At 42.1% G+C, this 18,867-nt stretch overlaps 1 protein-coding gene across 1 annotated transcript in view; it reads left to right on the plus strand.

The window, feature by feature from the left end:
* Positions 1 to 18,867, plus strand: part of CSN8 (COP9 signalosome subunit 8) — a 31,074-nt gene that overhangs the window by 11,837 nt on the left and 370 nt on the right. The window contains exons 4-6 of the mRNA XM_075677381.1: positions 8,230 to 8,359; positions 13,374 to 13,481; positions 13,547 to 13,609. Coding sequence (XP_075533496.1) covers positions 8,230 to 8,359; positions 13,374 to 13,481; positions 13,547 to 13,609 — 301 coding nt within the window. The remainder of the gene's footprint in view (positions 1 to 8,229; positions 8,360 to 13,373; positions 13,482 to 13,546; positions 13,610 to 18,867) is intronic.

Genomic DNA, 18,867 nt, shown 5'->3' on the forward strand with positions numbered 1-18,867 from the left:
CTGTAACTCCATCCTGTGTGCGGGAGATTGAAGTCGCCTCCGATGATAAGGGGGCTGCTGCCTGCGATGTTAGACCTTTTTTAAGAGGGTTAGAAATCGGCTATGGCGTTGAAATGGAATATTGCAGATATTGTGGATAAATATTCCTTCCTTTCGTTTTCTGTGCGGGATGAGCTCAGTAAAAAGGTGTTCGATGCGCTGATCATGGAGATCGTGTTCGATTACAGTAATTCTTTTTCGAACGAGTGTGGAGACTCCGTGTGGAGTGTTGTTCGCGGTGAAAGGTTGATATCCTGGAAGGATGACCGTAGTGTCGTGCGTTTCCTGGAGTAAGATTACATCAGGTTGACATGAAGTAGTGCGGAGGTGTTGATGAAGAACGGGTTGTTTATGGAGGTAGCCTCGGCAGTTCCACTGCCAGAATGTTGTGTCAGTGTTAGTGTGGGCCATGATGAAGGATAGGGGATGCCACAGGTAGCAGGGTGGCGGCGACGGTTCCTGTGGTGTCCATGGCTACGGCTTGAGTGGTGGAAGTGATTTGTGTGAAAAGGGTTTGAATATTAGCTTCCATGGCGGTGACTCTGTGCATAAGGGCGATTAGAGAATTGTGTAAAGTTTACACTGTGCTTTGGAGTGTTACGAGCATGTCCTTGACTTCGGAGCATACTTGGCCCAGAGCTACTTCTTGGAGGACTCGCTTTCTTGGGGCTGGTCTTGAGAGTTCTTAGGGTTGGCCGTTGGTAGCGGGTTCTGGGGTGTTGGGTGTGGGTTGGGTTTTAGGTTCTTTGAGGCTGTGAGCCTCCTGGGTAAGCTTTTGGATTAAATCATGCTTAACTGCATTTTCTTTCTTAAGGTGTTCGATATCTGTGTTGGGTTTAGGCAGTGGGGGGTTTAGGGGTTTTGGGGTTTAGGCAGTGGGGAATAATTTTTAGGTGACACTAAAGTGAGAAAACATTTTTCATGTGTGCTTATATATGGTTTATTGTTGAATACATAGATAAACTAGAGTAATACATTTTCTACAAATGTAATAAAATTCACACAACCTATTTTTGTTTTAAATAGGTGTAACATAACTAGAGCTCATGTTTCGGACAGTAGCATTTAATTTTTCAGTTTTATCATGTGATGAGCCGAGGGAGCGAGAACAGCACAGAACGGCGGTGCGGTGGCCTCTAGGCCATGTCTGTACCAATACTGAAGGGCCAGAAGAATGTAAAATGAAGTGAATTGATAGAGAATGTGGCCCCAGGACACAGCCACAGCGAAAGCAAGGCATGCCACATCAGAGCCCGTAAGCAAACTCTGTGGTGCATACGTCAGAAAAACGAAGTGAGAAACTTGCAGTAATCAATTGTTAGATCGCTAGACATGATTATTTCTGTCCTTGCACATCTCACTAAAAAATGACACGTGTGGCAGTATCACCAGTTTTCGAGCACCCACCTGTAAACAAAACAATCACATGCCCACTGGAGAGCCATGCAGGCAAGCATATTGCAGCAGTGCTTTGAGTGATAGTAAGCAAGATAAAATCAGTTTACCTGACATTCGTAACTCAGAACGACACACACAAGAATGCCGTTTATAAGGTGCACAATCGCAGACGTGAGCATGTGGCAGTGAACTAGGTGCAGTGGGAACATTCCTAAACTACTGCCGTGGCAGCCACCATGGAGTGAACAATCAGTTTTCACGGAAGCCGAGGCACAACACCTGAGTAAGAATTTTTTTTTCTTTTCATGGAAGGTTGCAGTGCCTATAAAGCAATGCTAGGTGACCCTTCATACCAAAAAGATGCGTTTTTTTGTTTCCCCTCAAGCATTCAGTCACCACTGTATGTGCACAGTGGTGACCCTCAAAGGGCTAACGTTCTCACCATCTCCACAGAGTGTTAGCTCGGTGTTACATACAATTCTCATAGGTAAGGGAAAAACATAATGCTTCTGAGCACTTAAAAAATTTTGTGAAGCTCATAATTCCCTGGCCCTCTTGAAACTTTGCTTGGACATAACTTATCAGATGCTCCTTATTAGCTTGAAAAGTGAACTTTGTGACAGGTGGTGTTCTTTCAGAGCATAGGGCAAACTTTCTAAGCAGTTTGTAAAATGTGCATCTGACGCTCTGCAATGCTTTTGTAAGTATTTTTTTACGAAGGTTGTAATTAGTCTACACAGTCTAAACTTTGTGCATCACCTGCAACATGCACGTTACTTCAACCAAATATATGAACACTGTGCCTCGTTTAGTTATAGAGGCGACTGTAATAACCCATTCTTTCTAATTATAAGATTGCCGCCACCTTTGATTCTCCTAGAGTAGTGGGGAAACAAGCAGGAAATTGAGGGTTAGCAATTTTCATTTTTATGCCTACACATTACCCTTAGCATGTCTTCTATTTCATTGAAATATAAAATCGGTAAATTATCTGTTTCTTCTAAGACAGCATTAAAACATGCATATAGTAGTGTTTCTGAGTGATTCTAGCCTTGTGCAAGTTGCCTCATTCTAGTAGGTGCTCCAAGGATTAGGAAAACAGCACATACTACTGGGCTCACTGTAGCAAATCTTAGTCATATGCTGTAGAGGCTGTAAATAAGGCCTATAATACTGCCAACATCTCTATATATCAGTCAGAACAAGAAATCACATTAGTCGTCAACAGCCAGAAAACAAAAAACTCGCTGCCACACAGCTGACAATGGCCCTAGCTGGTTTTGCAAGTCTGTATCGTCCAAAACAAAATCCCATGATCTGACACTGACTGCTACTAGTAGCACCCAAATAATCATCTGAGGGGGTAGCACAATCACGAGGGTAATGTTGTTCTCTTCAGGGCTCAGCTACTGAAGTGCCTGCTATCTTCATATACCCAGGCGCCACAGAGTTAGTGTAACCAACTCTATGCCTGGTGCACAGCTTCGCATGCTAGTTGAAATTCACCTCCACATAGCAGAAAAAGTAAACTATTCAGAAAACAAAAGTTTTCTCCTTAGGTTGCGTTCTGGGTGACTCAACAAGTCTGTCATTGTGCCAGGAGCCTTGAAATTGGGCACAGTACCCATGGCTCACCCGTGACCCATGTTCAGTGGTCGTGGTAAAAAAAAATTTAAACTTTGTATACCGAATGTGGATAGCACACAATGGATGCGACTTCCCCAGTGTAGGAGCATGCCTGCCCCAGACACATGTGGCAGGCTACTCTGCAGTACACCACCAGTAAGTGGCGTGCCAAGCACTTAAGACGTCCACCTCCTCTTCTTATGGGTGCCTGTGAACTCTCCAATTCTTCTCTCTCCTCCTATCTCTTTAATTACTATTCGACCTCTTGTCCTACGTTTTCAGCTCGGACTTCCCACCTCTTTCCCACTACTCTCTGTTCTGTGGATATATGTTTTATGTGATACTGATACTATATATGGTGGTTCTGTAACATATGTGTTCATCAATGAAACAGCAATGCAATGGAGGTGAGCTAAGGTCTCCTTCGTTAACACGGCCATTGGCGAGCCGAGATGGCTGGTGGCTGCACATTCACTATCTTCTCATGCACTGCCTCGCCTAGCGCTGCAGCTCGTGTAATAAGTTTCGGGGATGCAGTGAAGAAAGAGGCAGCAGAAGCGTTCACTCCGCTCTGATTGCACTCTTCACACCAGCATAATGACAGTGAGTGTTCACGTTCATGTTTGCCTGTGCGCACGTGACACCATGCTTGTTAGAGAACTTTTACTGCAGGTTATGCAGCCAATGAAACCATGAACCTTACTTCATGTGGTTGTCTAATGCTTTGCTATCGTCATGAATGCTTTGCCTTTTGGGCTAAACTGCGACTTCCTCCGTTTTTCTTTTTTTATGTGAAATAGCTGCTGAAAGGGAAGCATCATGAAGCTATGGCAGCAATCCAAACTGCTGTGACTAATGTGTGAAAAATCATGCCAGAAGAATTTTTCTCCACTTGCTTCCATGACCTCTAGAAATGGCGACAGCTGTGTGTTGATAGCCGAGAGAACTACTTTGACAAGACCTAGAGTTATTAGTTGTAAGTTCAATAAATAATCTTTTACGAGCTTAGTCTGGAGCTTTTCTGCCAAAATTGTATAAATTTTGAAAATGCATGTGAGGGCATAATATGTAACAGAAGTTGTGAAAAAATACGGTTCCTGAAAGATAAGGCAAATGTTTGATGTCACACTGCTAACATAAAAGGAAAAGAAAAAAATTCTGAAACACACAAAATATTTCCAGTTCAGTTGCCTACGATGCATGAAAGTTTCAGTTGCTGCAAGAAATGTTTTTTCTACCTAGGGTAAACTGCCCCTCAGTTCCACAAATGCATCACTCTCTGCTGGGCTCATGGTAGCAGATCTATCCCATATGCTGTAGATGCACTGAACATAAGGCTTGTAATGTTGTCAGTGTCTTATGTCATCTCATTTAGCACAAAAAATTTGTCAGCTGTCAAGAAGCAGGAAACAGAACTCGCTGCCAAACAGCTGACAACTGTCTAGGCTGATTTTGTAGGTCTCTACATTCCAAATTAGACTCCCATGATCTGACATCATCCTCAGCCTAACTGCTGCTAGTAGCATTTAAACAATCATGTTAGGACACTAAAATCATCAGACCATCATCATTCTCACATGTGCTTAGCTACCAAGGTACCTGCCATCTTGATGATCACTGAGTGCCATAGAGTTAATATAAGTCTATGCTTGGTGTACACCTCTGTGCACTAGTTAAAAATCGTCTCCACATGGCAAAAAATAAACTACTCAGAAAACAAAAGCGATGGAGGTGAAATGCAAAAATATCCGTGTACTTAGATTTAGGTGCACTCTAAAGAACCCCAGGTGGTCCAAATTTTCAGATTCCCCCACTAGGCGTGCCTCATAATCAAATCTTGGTTTTGGCATGTAACCCCCCTCCCCTTTCTTTTTTATTATTCTTTTTCTTTTCTTCCCCCCCCCTTCCCTCGAAAACAAAGGTTTACTCTTATCCTATGTACCAGATGTGCAGTAAGTTAGTGAGGCTGTTAGGGGTTAGAAATTGAGTGTGATGCTTGTGGATCGCCCATTACCCATGTTCAATGGCCATGGCAAGAAAAGAGTTAAGCATAACTACGATGACTTGTTTATTTGTCAATTCATTATAATGATGCTTGACTGTACTGCATTCTAGCCACAAAAGTGTATAAGTGCAGGTGCTGAACACTACTCGCCAAATGTCAAATGCGCTGCACTCGCCACTGTTGAGACAAATAATTCCTTCTAGATGGGGGTGATTGCATGTGTGCGGTTCAAAGAATGCGTATTGATATTCTGTAAACTTAATTTAGTCTTTATTTGATCAGCATGCTCCCACCCCAGCACATCTTCCTCCTCTCTCAGGTGACCTCTCATGCTCCTCCTACATCCCTCCTCTCTTTCGCTTCGCTTGTGCCATCTTCCTATCCCGCTCCGAATTCCTCGTCGACAGCTGCCATGAAGGTCGGCGACTCTCCTGTACAACGCTAACGCATTAAAAGGTGATGCTGCCACCGTTTTTACATGCCTGAGTAACTATGGTCAGTTTAGATCAAGCATTTGTCCTGGCAGTTCCATGCTAATTGCTGATTTAATTGTGCATGTTGGCAAGTTTCAACATAATTTTGTACACTAAATTTTGTTTGTAACTAACCCTTTCTTGAAGTTTGTAATGTTTATTATCACAAGGTTTGACTACACGTCTGTCACATTCATGTCAATGCAGCTACAATTTTATCAAAAGGACAGTCTAGTGGGCTACTTGGTATGACGTTATATACACAGTAGTGCAGAAGCACATGGACAAAAGAAAAAGACGAGACACAGTGCTAACTAACAACTGAGTGTTTATTTCACGAGAGCAGATGTATATATCACTGCACAAAAGGAAGGGGGAGGGAAGGCACAAACAAATCAACCCAGCAAGATCAACTGACACAGGCGGCTAACGCAACAAAAACATTTCTTTCTCCGATTAGGAGACTGACGGGCAACTAACACAATCCCTATTCCGTATCTCTGCAGCTTCTACTGGCCAGCGATAGAGTGCGATAAAACAGAGGCTTGCACCGCAGCATGCGCAATGTGCGGCAAGGTGGCCTGATAGTGCTAGTTTTTCAATGTTGTTCCTGTGCTCACATAATCGCTCATTGATGCATCTGCCCATCTGTCCCACATACTCTTTGCCACAGTCCAATGGGATGCGGTAGACCACCCCTTCAACACAAGAAACAAACGCTTTTCGGTGGGTCTTGCTTCACCCATGTGGCTTGCGCGTATCCGCGTTTACCCTGCACACAAACTAGACAGCTTCAAAGGAGCAGAGAATGCGATATCTATACCGACTTGTTTCCCAATCTTTTTCAAATTGTGACTAACCTTATGTAGGCAGGACAAGACAATTACTTTCTTTTTTACTTGCGTCACCTAGTCAGTGGCATTGCGGATTTCTTTCTTACTTTTCTTTGGAATGCTGCCTGCCACGGAAGTCAATACATGCAACGGGTAACCGGCGTCTAACAGATGTGAGACTTAGTACTCAAAACTTCTGCGAACCAAGTGTGGGCAGGACTTCAAAAAGACGTTTTTTAAGCACAAATTGACAATACCTTGCTTCACTAGCTTTGAATGAGCTGTTGACTGTGCAAGGATGGGTTTTTTGCCTCTCGGTTTGTAAAACCAACACAACTGTTTACTGGCAAATATGTGCTTTATTGGTAAGAACTTATCCGTTTCTGAAGGCTTTCTTTAATAGTACATTAGAGATAAATATTAAGCTAACATGGATTGATAGGTTATTCTGGAATACCAAATAAACCCTTTATCACGAGCACAAGTGCGCTAAAGCTCTAAAGGATGCAAAGAGCACAAGAACGAAAGATAGGTAGGCAGCGATACTGCATATCCCACAAGAGCATCCCACTATGTCATGTATTTGAAGGCACTTGCTGGTGCTAGTTAAGCATTCAATAATGTGGGCACAGCATGGTCATCCGGCTATTCTCCGTTTATCATTGTAACTGAGTGTAGAGGGACCAATATAGTTATACGTACACTTGAAAAAACTGGGCTTAAGAATGCATGTTAACATGAAATTTCAGTTTGAAATGGCAGCCTTCAAGCAACTGCCATTTTGGCATGGATTGTGTGACGTCAGAAAGTGCAGAAAGTGTCTTCTGCTCCGAAACAGACTGAAACCACATCGAACATTTTGCTCTGCACACTCTGCCACTGAATTCAACGACAAAGGTGTTGCCATTGAATTGAGCCCGGAATTCTTTTCACACAATAAAAAGAGCACAAACCAGAGAACGCCTCGGTGACTATCTCGGGCTGACAGCCAAGACACATGTGAAAATGAAACGATACATGGTGACCATGACATACTTTTGGCTCCTGCAATAGCTCCTGGCACTTGCAGTACACAGAACCATAGCCTTCGAAATTGGCTTTTGTTACTCCAGGGAAGCCCTTGCGGGGGGTGTTATTTCATTTGGTCACCGGTTAGTGTTGCCAAACTGCTGTATGGTTCAACTGCAATATAAAAAATTCAAATACAAGTTTTTTACTGCACCAAATGCATTCAAATTTCGCCAGCTTGCTATGTGGTGTGTACAGTTTAACACGCAATGCATAATTCAAGCTAAAAAATTTAGTGTCATGGCTCCTATATTGAATAAGAGTTGCATCGTGTTTGCAAGCGGTCATCCTTGCAGCTTTCAGAAACTTTTTCTTCACGAAGGCACCCAAATTATGTACAAATGCAATGAAGTCTGCAGTGTTGCATTATTCGGTGTTTTCATTGGGGTGCAAAGTTCAAGATCAGAACTTTGGCCTACATTATCTCTAGTAATAATCAATAGTGTTGTGTCATATTAATGCTAGTAATAGTTTTGAAAGCCAACCTTACCAATGTAAATTAAGGCCATATTGTACTGGATGTGGTGTCCAGTGCAAATCCTTATTGGAAGGATTGGCAATCCCCACCTGGGGAACCTGATTTCCATGTCTCCCCAATTAGATATGATAATCTACCAATTGAAAATTTCCATCTCTCAATTGGGATTGCCATTCAATTGAAGAGACTTCCCCAAAAGTGATTGACCTAGAATAGAGCTTCGTATATGGTGTTTCTCTAGTGTCCCTTTAACTGTTGCAAATAAAAAACGGGGAGTACTTTTTAATGTTCACTTTTTTTTCTTTTAAGTCTCACACAGAGCTGGGAAACATCTGGAAGGTTGGCCAAGGCCTCTGGTTCAAAGATTTTCCGGCAATTTACAATGGCTTAGCCCAGGAATGGCCGGACCACATCAAACCTATCATGCAGGAACTTGGAGGCAAGTTCAGTAGTTTCCAGGAACAGTTTTTTTTTCCCTTGCATCTCTTTGGGCCACAATATAAGTGAGCTCCCTGTCATAAGATAAATGAGCTCTGTAAAATCATACTGTGGTGAATATCTGCTTGATTGCTCCATTCCTTTTGTACCAAATGCATCTCAGGCATAGAAGTGGCATCCCGTGGTATTGTTATGGTTCATGGTTTTCAGTTATTAGTCTTATATTTTAAAAGATTGCTGTGATTTTTTATTTCTCTCTGTGGACACAACTTTCTTTATGTTTTCTCATTATGATCGTTGTTTCATTTCTTTTAGTAGTGGTGAACAGCTGTAATATGCAGATGCATAGGCGGTAGGGTTTAAAGTGATGTCGCTACCAGGCACATGCAGCCGTTACTATGTATTGACAATGCAACAAGATGAACGTTCTTAAGTACAGTGTACTCCACTGCTACTTCAGCTATGGCAAAAAGAATTGCAAGCTGTATTTTTGTGCACCTAGTGGTGCTTTATTGCATCTAGTGACCTTTATTGCTAATAATGTTTAAGGACTGTTTCAGTTAAGTTCGCTTTAATATTGTGTAGGTGTCATCCTTTAAGTGCGCAGCATACTGTATATGGTGGTGGGCATTACCAAGTAGGAAAGCATTAACTAAAATGAAGTCTATATTTAAGTCTTTGTCATAATATATGTGTAAAATGTGCAATAGAAAGCTTGGTGGGCATTTACAAGCTGTTTGTGTCACCTTGACTACAGCAAACGGTTAGCATTGCCTATTTTTTATCCTGATCACAGCCTGATTATCTTATATCCTTTAACTCAGATGTACATATTTATGCTGGTTCATGTGGATGAAACATTGCACTTCTGCAATTTCTAGGGGTGTGTGAATGGATAATCAAAACTTTCAAATAAAAATTCTGATATTGTCAAATTTGATTCTGTCTTCAAATCAAATAGTCGCTATTCATAAATATGAATATTTTTTGTGTAGTTTTCAAATAGTTTAAACTGTCAACTTATGGGGATGCTAAATAAAATTCAAGCAAAAGTACGATAAATTTGCTCCCTGTGACCGTAATAGACAATAAATGCAAGAAGCCACATACTGGAGGTCTATGTTGCTAACAGTACCTTCAGCTGGTTCCTGCCCCCCTCCAACTCTAATTGCAACAATGCGAGGCCCGCTCTTGATTTGAACCAGAGAAAGTGTGACCAAGCCTACCGTGTGTAGTCACTCGCCAGAGCAATCGAAGGCTCGAGAACTACTACTAATCAGCACTACTAATGTTGTAAAGAAACAGGCATGCATGCGGCAGACACCACGCCGACAATGGAAACTTCAGGAGCCACATGACTGCAACTCCACCAAATCTAGGTCACACCGCTCCCAGATCAAAGTTGTGAATGGCTCTGAGCGCTCTGATCTAGAGCGTGGCACTTTGAAAGAACCAGCCGAATTGGTTTTGAGCACTCGATTTCCACCAGCCGAATTTTCTGCACACTGCCGGACCAATCTCGAGGGCTCGAAAACTACCAGTCGCACGTACCATAAGAAAGCCAGACTTTTCTGGCTAAACCGCTGTCGTTTGCACTCACTGAACAGTCCTTTGTATGCTAACAAACTGCTTATTTGTTCCAAATGCTTTATTTGTGTTTTTATTAAACAACGCTTTATAATGACAGAGCATCCTGAGAGACTAGTTCATTCATTTTTAAAGACTGTTATTAATGCGCCAGATGGGAAACTGATAATACACAAGGTATGGGGAACCTTCCTGAACCTTCTTTGTGTGCCTTGTGTGTTGTGTGTTTTCTGCCTGGTGCAATTAGTAAACAGTCCTTAGTAATGACAGAAGCTTGCGAACATTGTAAATGTACTAGGATGTGAACATTCCTTATATTAATGGTGGCAATGGCTTTTCATTATTTGAAAATTATTCAGAAAGTAATTGGTATTCAATTCAATTAGCTACTGACACTGTTCCATTCATATTTAATTGATTCTCAAAAATACCTATTTGCACACCCCTGGTAATTTCCAAGCTAATTGCCTGCACATTTCCTTTTTGCTTGTCTGCCATGTGTGCATGTGTATTTGTGTACCATGTTGCCCTCGCATACCTTTTTCAATTAAACTAATTGCTGAAAAAATATTTGGTATACCTTATATATTTAGTATTTCTCAGTTTACTGAATACACTGAACCCAAGGTACAATCCTTAGTAAAGCACCTGCCATGGTTGCTCAGTGACTGTGGTGTTAGGCTGCTGAGCATGAGGTCGCGGGATCGGATCCCGGCCATGGCAGCCGCTTTCGATGGGGGCGAAATGCGAAAACACCTGTGTACGTAGATTTAGGTGCACATTAAAGAACCCCAGGTGGTCGAAATTTCCGGAGTCCTTCACTACGGCGTGCCTCATAATCAGAAAGTGGTTTTGGCACATAAAACCCCATAATTTAATTTTTTTTTAATACTTAGTAAAGCTCATATTGCAGAACTTGTGGCATTATTAGGTGAAATGGCGGGGGAGGGCTGGTCGCCTTGATGAGTATGTTATGGGCACAGAGATTTATTGAGAAACTGTGGACACTTGTATAGTAGCTGGACAAAAGTCCAACCTCCTGCCTAGTGTGTTGGCAACCACAGTGATGCCTCTTCTTATATAATTAATGGATTCATCAGAGAAGTGTTCCTAGTAGGCTTTGTAGTACAGGTGTAAAAGATGTACCATAGAGGCATCACCTGCATTCCATTTGTGTGCTGAGTGCTGTCAAAATTGGTGTTTGACAAATACGTTCACTTTGCCTTGGACACATTCACAAAGTAATGATGATGCATTTTCAAAATTGTGATGCGTACATCAGATTTTACAAATGTTGGTCGAGTTAGTTCACTCATGAGCTCTTGGGGCCACTCATCTAGTCTTACTTTTAAGCCTGGTATGGGCACACTTTTGCCCACAGCAATCTCACCCCCTCATATTTGTTTGTAGTGTTGCTGGCTCATTTGTTAAGCTGCTTGTCCAGACTTTCTGAATGCTGCAGTTTTAATCTTTACTTATTTCTTAAAACTTTAACTGACCTTGAGTGACTTGATGCCTGCAGTTATGACCAATTTTCAGTCATGTTATTGTTGCTGTATTAGTGTTCTATACTTGGTAATGAAGTTAGGTAGCTACTGCAGTTCTAGTGTTATGTTTATGCTACAGGTAGTGCAAGATGTTTAGGTGCATTCCATGGCATTGTATTTTGCCTAGTAAAGGACTCGAGAATAATAGTGGCTTAGTAATCAGGGCATAATGCTCACCGTGCAAGAAAGTGTTTTGAGTGCCACCACACAGCAAACTGCTGGCTGTAGCCTGTTCAATTTCAAAAATATGCATGAACCTGCCTTAAAGTCTACACAGATGCGTTTTATAAAGATCACTGTTCTAGTCCTCTCTCGCAACTTCCTTTTTTCTTAAAGTTTTTTTATTGGAGCACTATTATTGTGTCAGGAATGTTTGCATGCCAAAGCCCTTGGCAACAGCTCAACATATTGCTGCATGCCGATACTGCTATGACCGAAACTGGACTAACCAAGACCTACTAGAGACCTCTGTATATAAAAATTAGGATATTGCCAGCAACTGCAACACTACCACATGGTTATATGTCTGAGAAGGCCACGGGCAATTTGTCCTGGAGATTTTTGCAACATTAGCAGAGTTCATCACTAAACATCCTACATAACATGTTTGTATACTACTAGTAGTAAATATACTTGTACTAGAAGTTCCTCTAATGCACTGAAGCACTGTTTTTACACTACTTGAAATTTACAAAATAATGAAAACAATTTGCTGCTTCTCTTAGCAAACAATGGTCATTGCACTTCTGTTGTCCATGAGCCTTGCTTCTAGTTAAAAAGACACTAAAGGCAAATGCTAAGTCAACGTGGACTGTTTAAATACCATTCCAGAAGCCTTGCAACACTTTTTTCACGCCAAGAAAAGACTTAGTTTACGAGAAAATTGCTTCTGAAGGCTCTGAACCTTTTTTGAAATTCAAATCTCCCGTCACCTAACCAGGGGAGTTGTGACATTGCATATGCCATCACCACCCTTTGCTACCATTGGTGAGTAAAACCCCACCTGACAGATGGCGCTACTGAGCCAAGACAAAGTGGTGGATTCGCCGCTGCAGTTGTTTTTTGGTCAAATGGCGCAGGCCGTTCGGCCATCCCGCAACATCACATGGAAGTTGAATTCTCTGCTACTTGCAGTTTGTGCGAGTTTCGCAAGCCAGCAAAACCAGCACAGCACTACACGATAACAAAACTAGGAAAATGCGAAAGCGTGGGCGGTGCGCAATGTAGTGAAAATGAAACCTCTCGACCCCCCCGTGTTGTTGTCAAGGGTCATTTCAATGAGTTTTTTTTCTAAAGAATGAAATAGAACTGTACAAGTAGCATTTTATTTCATGGTATAATACAATGCAAGATGTTTTTTGGAACTAATGGTTGAGTACTAGTGACAGAATTTAACTGAGGAGTGCATGAATTTCCCGCGGGTCTCTCGATTATTAAGGCTTTGTTCATGATAATATTTATCCTTTTGAGATTCTCAAGCACTAATCTATCACTTTAGCTTGACTTAATATTTGCCTTTATGTCCCTTTAACACATCTATTCTCTCCTAACAGGCCGTCTATCTGCCAAACAAATGCTGAGAATCTTTGGAAGGAGCAATATACCATGCTAGATTCATTTGAAGTTTGCCTTTAGTGTCCTTACATTCAGTCATTCCTGTTGCCTCATGCTTCAGAAACTCTTCAAAAAAGCTTACTTATGCTCCAAGTTGTGGTTAATAATTTTTGTGCCCACTGACTGCTTGTATCTACTAAATGCTAGCCTGAGGTGTTGTCACAAGAACCTTTTGATGCATGCATTTAAAATCTATATATTTTTTATTATTTTCATGGAAGTGTGTGTTGACTATGTTCTCTTTTTTTGTTTTTAACTGTGGTGCAGAGCGCACAAGACGGCGGGCCTTGATGCTGGTAGCCAAGGCATATTCTTCTATTTCCCTTGATGACGCATCCTCTTTTCTTGGTATTCCCAAGCTTGAATTAGCTGATGGTAAGAATGATCAGCATGTTCGCTGAAGTTCATAGTGGCATTTTCATTTTTTATCTTTTTTCCAGTTGTGAGTCCATTGGGATGGTCTGTTGATGCCACAAATGGTATGGTCTTACCAAAACACACAGGTGAGCATTTCTTACATATTATGAAAAAAAAAAACATATTGTGCAGTTTTTTTTTTTTTTTTTTCTGACCATGCGCTTGCTTTTGACATTGGTGGGAGGTATAAAAACGCCATTTGCCTAACATGCGTCTCCAGTAGAACAATGATCATCCAGGCACTCTAACAAGAAAGTACAAATGGAATAGGCGAGTATGGAAAGAAGCAAGCGATTTGTACACTCACTCACAGCTAGTTTCTTTGTTAATTATTATTGTAATACTGAATTAGATACAGTCATAGAAGAAACCAGCTCAGCAACAACACAAATAAAAAAAAAGCTGACAAGAACAGTTGGGTTATGATAGTCTTTACATGACTTCTTTTTTCTTTTTTCCTGTTGTTTGTCTGGTTTCCATGATTGTGTGTGTTCGGTATTGCTTCCAATCAAAAAATGCAGTAAGGGCTCTGTCATGCGTTTCTTTCTGTGCCTGTCTACCGCATTAATGCGTTTTTCTGTGATTAAATTATCAATGAACTACATAAGCCTGAATGACATGGAGTTAAACCTCGATATAACAAACTTCACTATAACAAAGTATTTAACTTTTTATAACTTCTTGTCCATAGAACACCGTGTATTTAGAACCTTGATATAGTGTGTTTATACACAATTTCAATATAACGAAACTTCCCTGCCGCCGCAAAGGAATACAAACTTCCGTGGACATAGATGGTCAAATTGTAGAATTGCAAGCAGCTGCTTGCAAACGCGCACTTATCAAATCTAGTTCTGCGTGACCAAGAATGACCGCTGAAGCAGAGCAGCATCACGTTTCATATAAAGTCCAACTATAAGACCTTATCGCGCCTCGCTCGCTGTATGCTTTGTGTGTAAGTGAAAGCGTGCGAGGGTGAGCCTTGGATGATGGCTTGATGGGTACCATCTTCTCACATGAGCAAGGGAAAAAGAGGGAGGGGAGTGAGCTTGCGGTAACATGATCAATCGTACAGTCTCCATTTCTATCATGGCTGTGGCTACCCAGGACTGTCAATGTGGCTGAGTGCAAACACATCCCGCGCCGAGATGATGTGGCATCATGTGCTGTCTTCCCGCTTGTTTAGGGCAAGAGTTTCCATAGCCTTAAGTTTCGGAGAAACGTTGAAGCGAAAGACAGGTGCAACATTCACTCCCTGCTACCAGCGGTTATTATTCTAGTGCCGTCCTAGTGCTGGCAGCACTACGAGCCGTGAAGGGGGAGTGGATGTGAAAGCATGGCTGGCTTTACTTCGTACCGCTGATGTGAAGCTATTGTCAACATGGCATGAAACCGTACCTTTCGTCACCGACTTAAATTCAACGATTATATTTTCTCATTCAAGTTTACTTTTCCGATGACCCATAATGCAGAAAATTTTACAGCCCCTTTCATGGAGGAAAAAGTCTATCGGCGGCTGTACTTCTTTTTATAAAAGGTCAAATTTCAATACAACAAGATTTCGATGTAACAAAGCAAATTGCTGATATCGAGGTTTAGCTGTACTTTCAAAGAAATGTCAGTAGAATATTAGCTTGTCCTTCTGCTGACTGAAGCTGCGCTCGAGCTCACTTCTCTTGCAGCTTGCCCACTGGACCGGTTGTCCTTCCTGCCTTTCAAGGCAGGAAGCCTGTCACATTCAAGTGATAGTGCACCATGAAAAGTTTAGCACTTTTTTTATCTTCCTTACATTTACAATACAAATACCAGTATAACAACTCACTTGTTACAATTTATGGTATTGTTAGTGATGAGAAGCTGCTGCTTAAGGAATGTTTGGTCATGGTTGGGTGAAGACGAGATCCAAGTGCACCCTGTAGTGTGTTCTGCAGGCATAATGTAATTTTCATATGTGAGCACATGCCTGCCGACTCTCCCGAATTATTCCTAAAAATAACGATTTCGGGCTCATTCTACAATTTTATGAAAAATGAATTATGTTCGCAAGAAAGTTTAATTCGTCGGTCTCCATCCCTTGAACACCAGAAAAAAAAACTTCTTAGAGCAAGTTTATTAAGGCAAGTTCCTCAAGAAGGTGAAATCAACAGCAGGAGTATTGCTGAAAAGGTCACTGTGATCTGAAAACAGTGTGCTGTCTGTCAATTCGTGTTCCAAGTATTTATGCTGCCTGTGCGCTGCATCTAAAGCAAATTGTCGTTCATAAAGTGTGTGTATCCCACAAAAGAAAGGTGCATGCTCAAGGAAAAAATAAAAATGCGCACTCTTCACCATCTTTCCTTCAGTAGGTTGGTAGGTATGTGTTAGCATAGAAAAGACACAATTATTCCCACCACTTTTAGCATAAATTTTTGTGCACCAACAAAGACATACGTGGTTAGAACGGGTTGGATTATGCCTATTTGGTGACAATTATTGATAAAGACTGCAGTGATATCAAGTGTCACCAAAATCAGTGATTTGCATAGAGCTATTTATATGGCAAATGGTTTTCCTCCTATCTTTGTTGCTAATGCTTTCATTTTTTCTCCATGCTGACAAGCAGTGCTGTAAAATCCAAACTAATTATCTGCCGTTTTATGATGTTTGCTACAGCCAGAGTGTCAAATGGAAAGTTGTTTCCCTTTTGATGTATCTCCAATGTGAAAACATAAAGGTTCACATTGGTTTGGACTAATTAATATTCATTTGCATAAAGTAAGAATAATTACAAAAAAAAGTTTATTTTTTACAAAAATGCAGTGGTGCTTCTAAGCCACACGGAAAGGCTCAAAAAGGGGTGTGTGTGCTGTTGCAGATTGCAAGTAAAAAAAAAAAGTCCAAGTGTGGAATCATATTTTTACCTTGTTATAGAGGAGAACACAGCAGATAACCATCTCTGCACATTGCATGTTATAAAGTATATCTTAAAGATCCATCTTGAGCTTGTAGCGCTTAAGGGCAGATATCTGCCTAAGAGTGCTTTAAAAGAAATCCCCCACAAAAGCTATGTTTGCATATACTCTAGAGTAGCTAAACATGCTGCAAAAAAATGAGGCATGCCAAAGCTCATGACGAGTCCTACCACCACTAGCAACCACAGTGAAAGTGACCTGGTGGAATGAAAGTACCGTATTTATCCAAATGGTAACGCGACTTTTTTTACCAAAAATAGAAGTGAAAGGTCACCTCCCACATTACATTCGAATACTGGGTATAAAAATGCTTAGATAGGCACCAAACACTCATTATTAAGCTTGCTTAATGTGCCGCATTTACATGCGTGTCGATTGACCTGCTCCTTCAAAGTCGCGCGCTCCAAATTCAGCGGTGAACCAATACACGAACCACGGTCAGGGCGAGTCGCGAATGCGGTGCAAACTCGAAAAACAAGTGCCAACGAGAGCGCGCCAGCGACGAGTCACCTTGGAGGGACCAAACGTGCGCGTGAGGGTCGAACGATTGGCGCGCGAAATGGAAGCGCCTTTTTCTCACCGCTAGGTGATTCTGGTGACGTAGCGATCCGTTTGGGTCACTGGCACTTGTCCTGGGCATTTGTTTCCACGATAGTACCACGTGACCTACGCCACCGACTCCTCAAGTAGTGCATAGCTGCAGTGTCCATTCAACGCTTCGACACGTTGGTCTGTTCCTGCCTGCTTAATGTGCCTACATCCAAAACGGCGTGCTGTCACACTCAGTATACTGCTGGCTTCAAACGCAACGCTATTCTACTCGCCGAAAAAGTCTAACTCAGCGGCCACAAGAAGCCTGGACATCAACGAATCGATGATAAGGGGGTGGAGAAAGCATCACCAGGAGTTGTTCAATTGCAACAGTCATAGAAAAGGTTTCCGTGGGCCCAAGAAAGGCTGCTTCCCGGATTTGGAGCGTCGTCTTGCGGACTTCGTTAGTGAACAACGCTCCCGGCTTCTTGGTGCGAGCATTGAAATGCTTCAGTGCGAAGCACGTGAACTTGCACGAGATGCGGGTTTGGCGCCAAACCAATTCAAGGCATCACGCAGCTGGATACAGAAGTTCATGCAAAGGGCCAGTTTTTCCCTTCGACGCACTACCTCGATTTGTCAGAAACTACCCGAGGACTTCGAGTTGAAACTTCTCGCGTTTCAGCGGTATGTCATTGATCTCCGCCGCTGTACCAACATGCCACTTGGACACATCGGGAATGCAGACCAAACCCCCATGTACCTTGATATGCCAATGGTTAGGACAATGCACAAGTCTGGTGAACACAAAGTTCGTATTAGAAGCACTCGAAACGAAAAGAATCGTATAATGGTTATGCTCGCATGTTTGGCTGATGGTCACAAGCTCCTGTACTTCATAATTTTTCACCGGAAGACTATCCCGAAAGAAACATTTCCGAACAATGTTGTCGTACGCTGCCACGAAAAAGGCTGGATGGACTCGGAACTCGCCATAGACTGGATTTCTAGCACTTGGGACCGAAGGCCAGGTGCATTGCTGCATCCAGAATCAATATTGGTGCTGGATTTTCGAGGTCACCTCACACCCGGCGTGAAAGAAAAGCTGCAGTGTGACCGAACGCATTTGGTTATACCGGGTGGAATGACGTCCATTCTTCAGCCCTTGGATGTTTGCTTGAACAAGACATTCAAGGATCGCTTGTGGCAGCTGTATTGGGACTGGATTGAAGGTGGATCTACCTCAACACCTGCAGGGAGACTGAAACGCCTGAGTGCATCTACTGTTGCCCAGTGGGTTTCAGCTGCTTGGTACTGGCTGTCTCATGAAACAGTCTACCGCGCATTTAAGAAATGTTCTATTTCAAATGCCCTCGACGGAAGTGAGGACGATCTGCTGTGGGAAAAAACTAGTGACAAAGAGGAGTCCAGTTGTGATGACAACAGCGACGGCGACATCAGTGGCGAGGATGAAGATTAGGCATAGTTTTCAGGTACTTCAATGAAGCTGCTCTCAACTTTTCCTATAGTTTGTTTCCTGCATTACATTCGTGTTCTATAGTTTCAGTTTCTCGCGTTACATTAGCGTTTTTGCATCTTTGATCTTGTGCGTTAGCAAAGTCGACCCTCACGTTACAATCATGTGTTGTTGTTTTTTTTTTTTCCCCGGTTTCACCCTCGCAAAGTCGACCCTTGCGTTACAATTGGGGTCGCGTTACATTTGGGTAAATACGGTACTTTGTTGATGAGTGGGCAGGCTGCAAGTACATGTAATGCAAGCTCAAGTGTTTGTGCTGGTTTACTGATCCGATAAGTATTGTGTTATATGGGCCACGTTTTTTTATAGCACTAACAAATGCTTG

This window comes from Dermacentor variabilis, chromosome 1 (assembly GCF_050947875.1).
Source record: "Dermacentor variabilis isolate Ectoservices chromosome 1, ASM5094787v1, whole genome shotgun sequence".
In the NCBI taxonomy this organism is placed as follows: Eukaryota; Metazoa; Arthropoda; class Arachnida; order Ixodida; family Ixodidae; genus Dermacentor; species Dermacentor variabilis.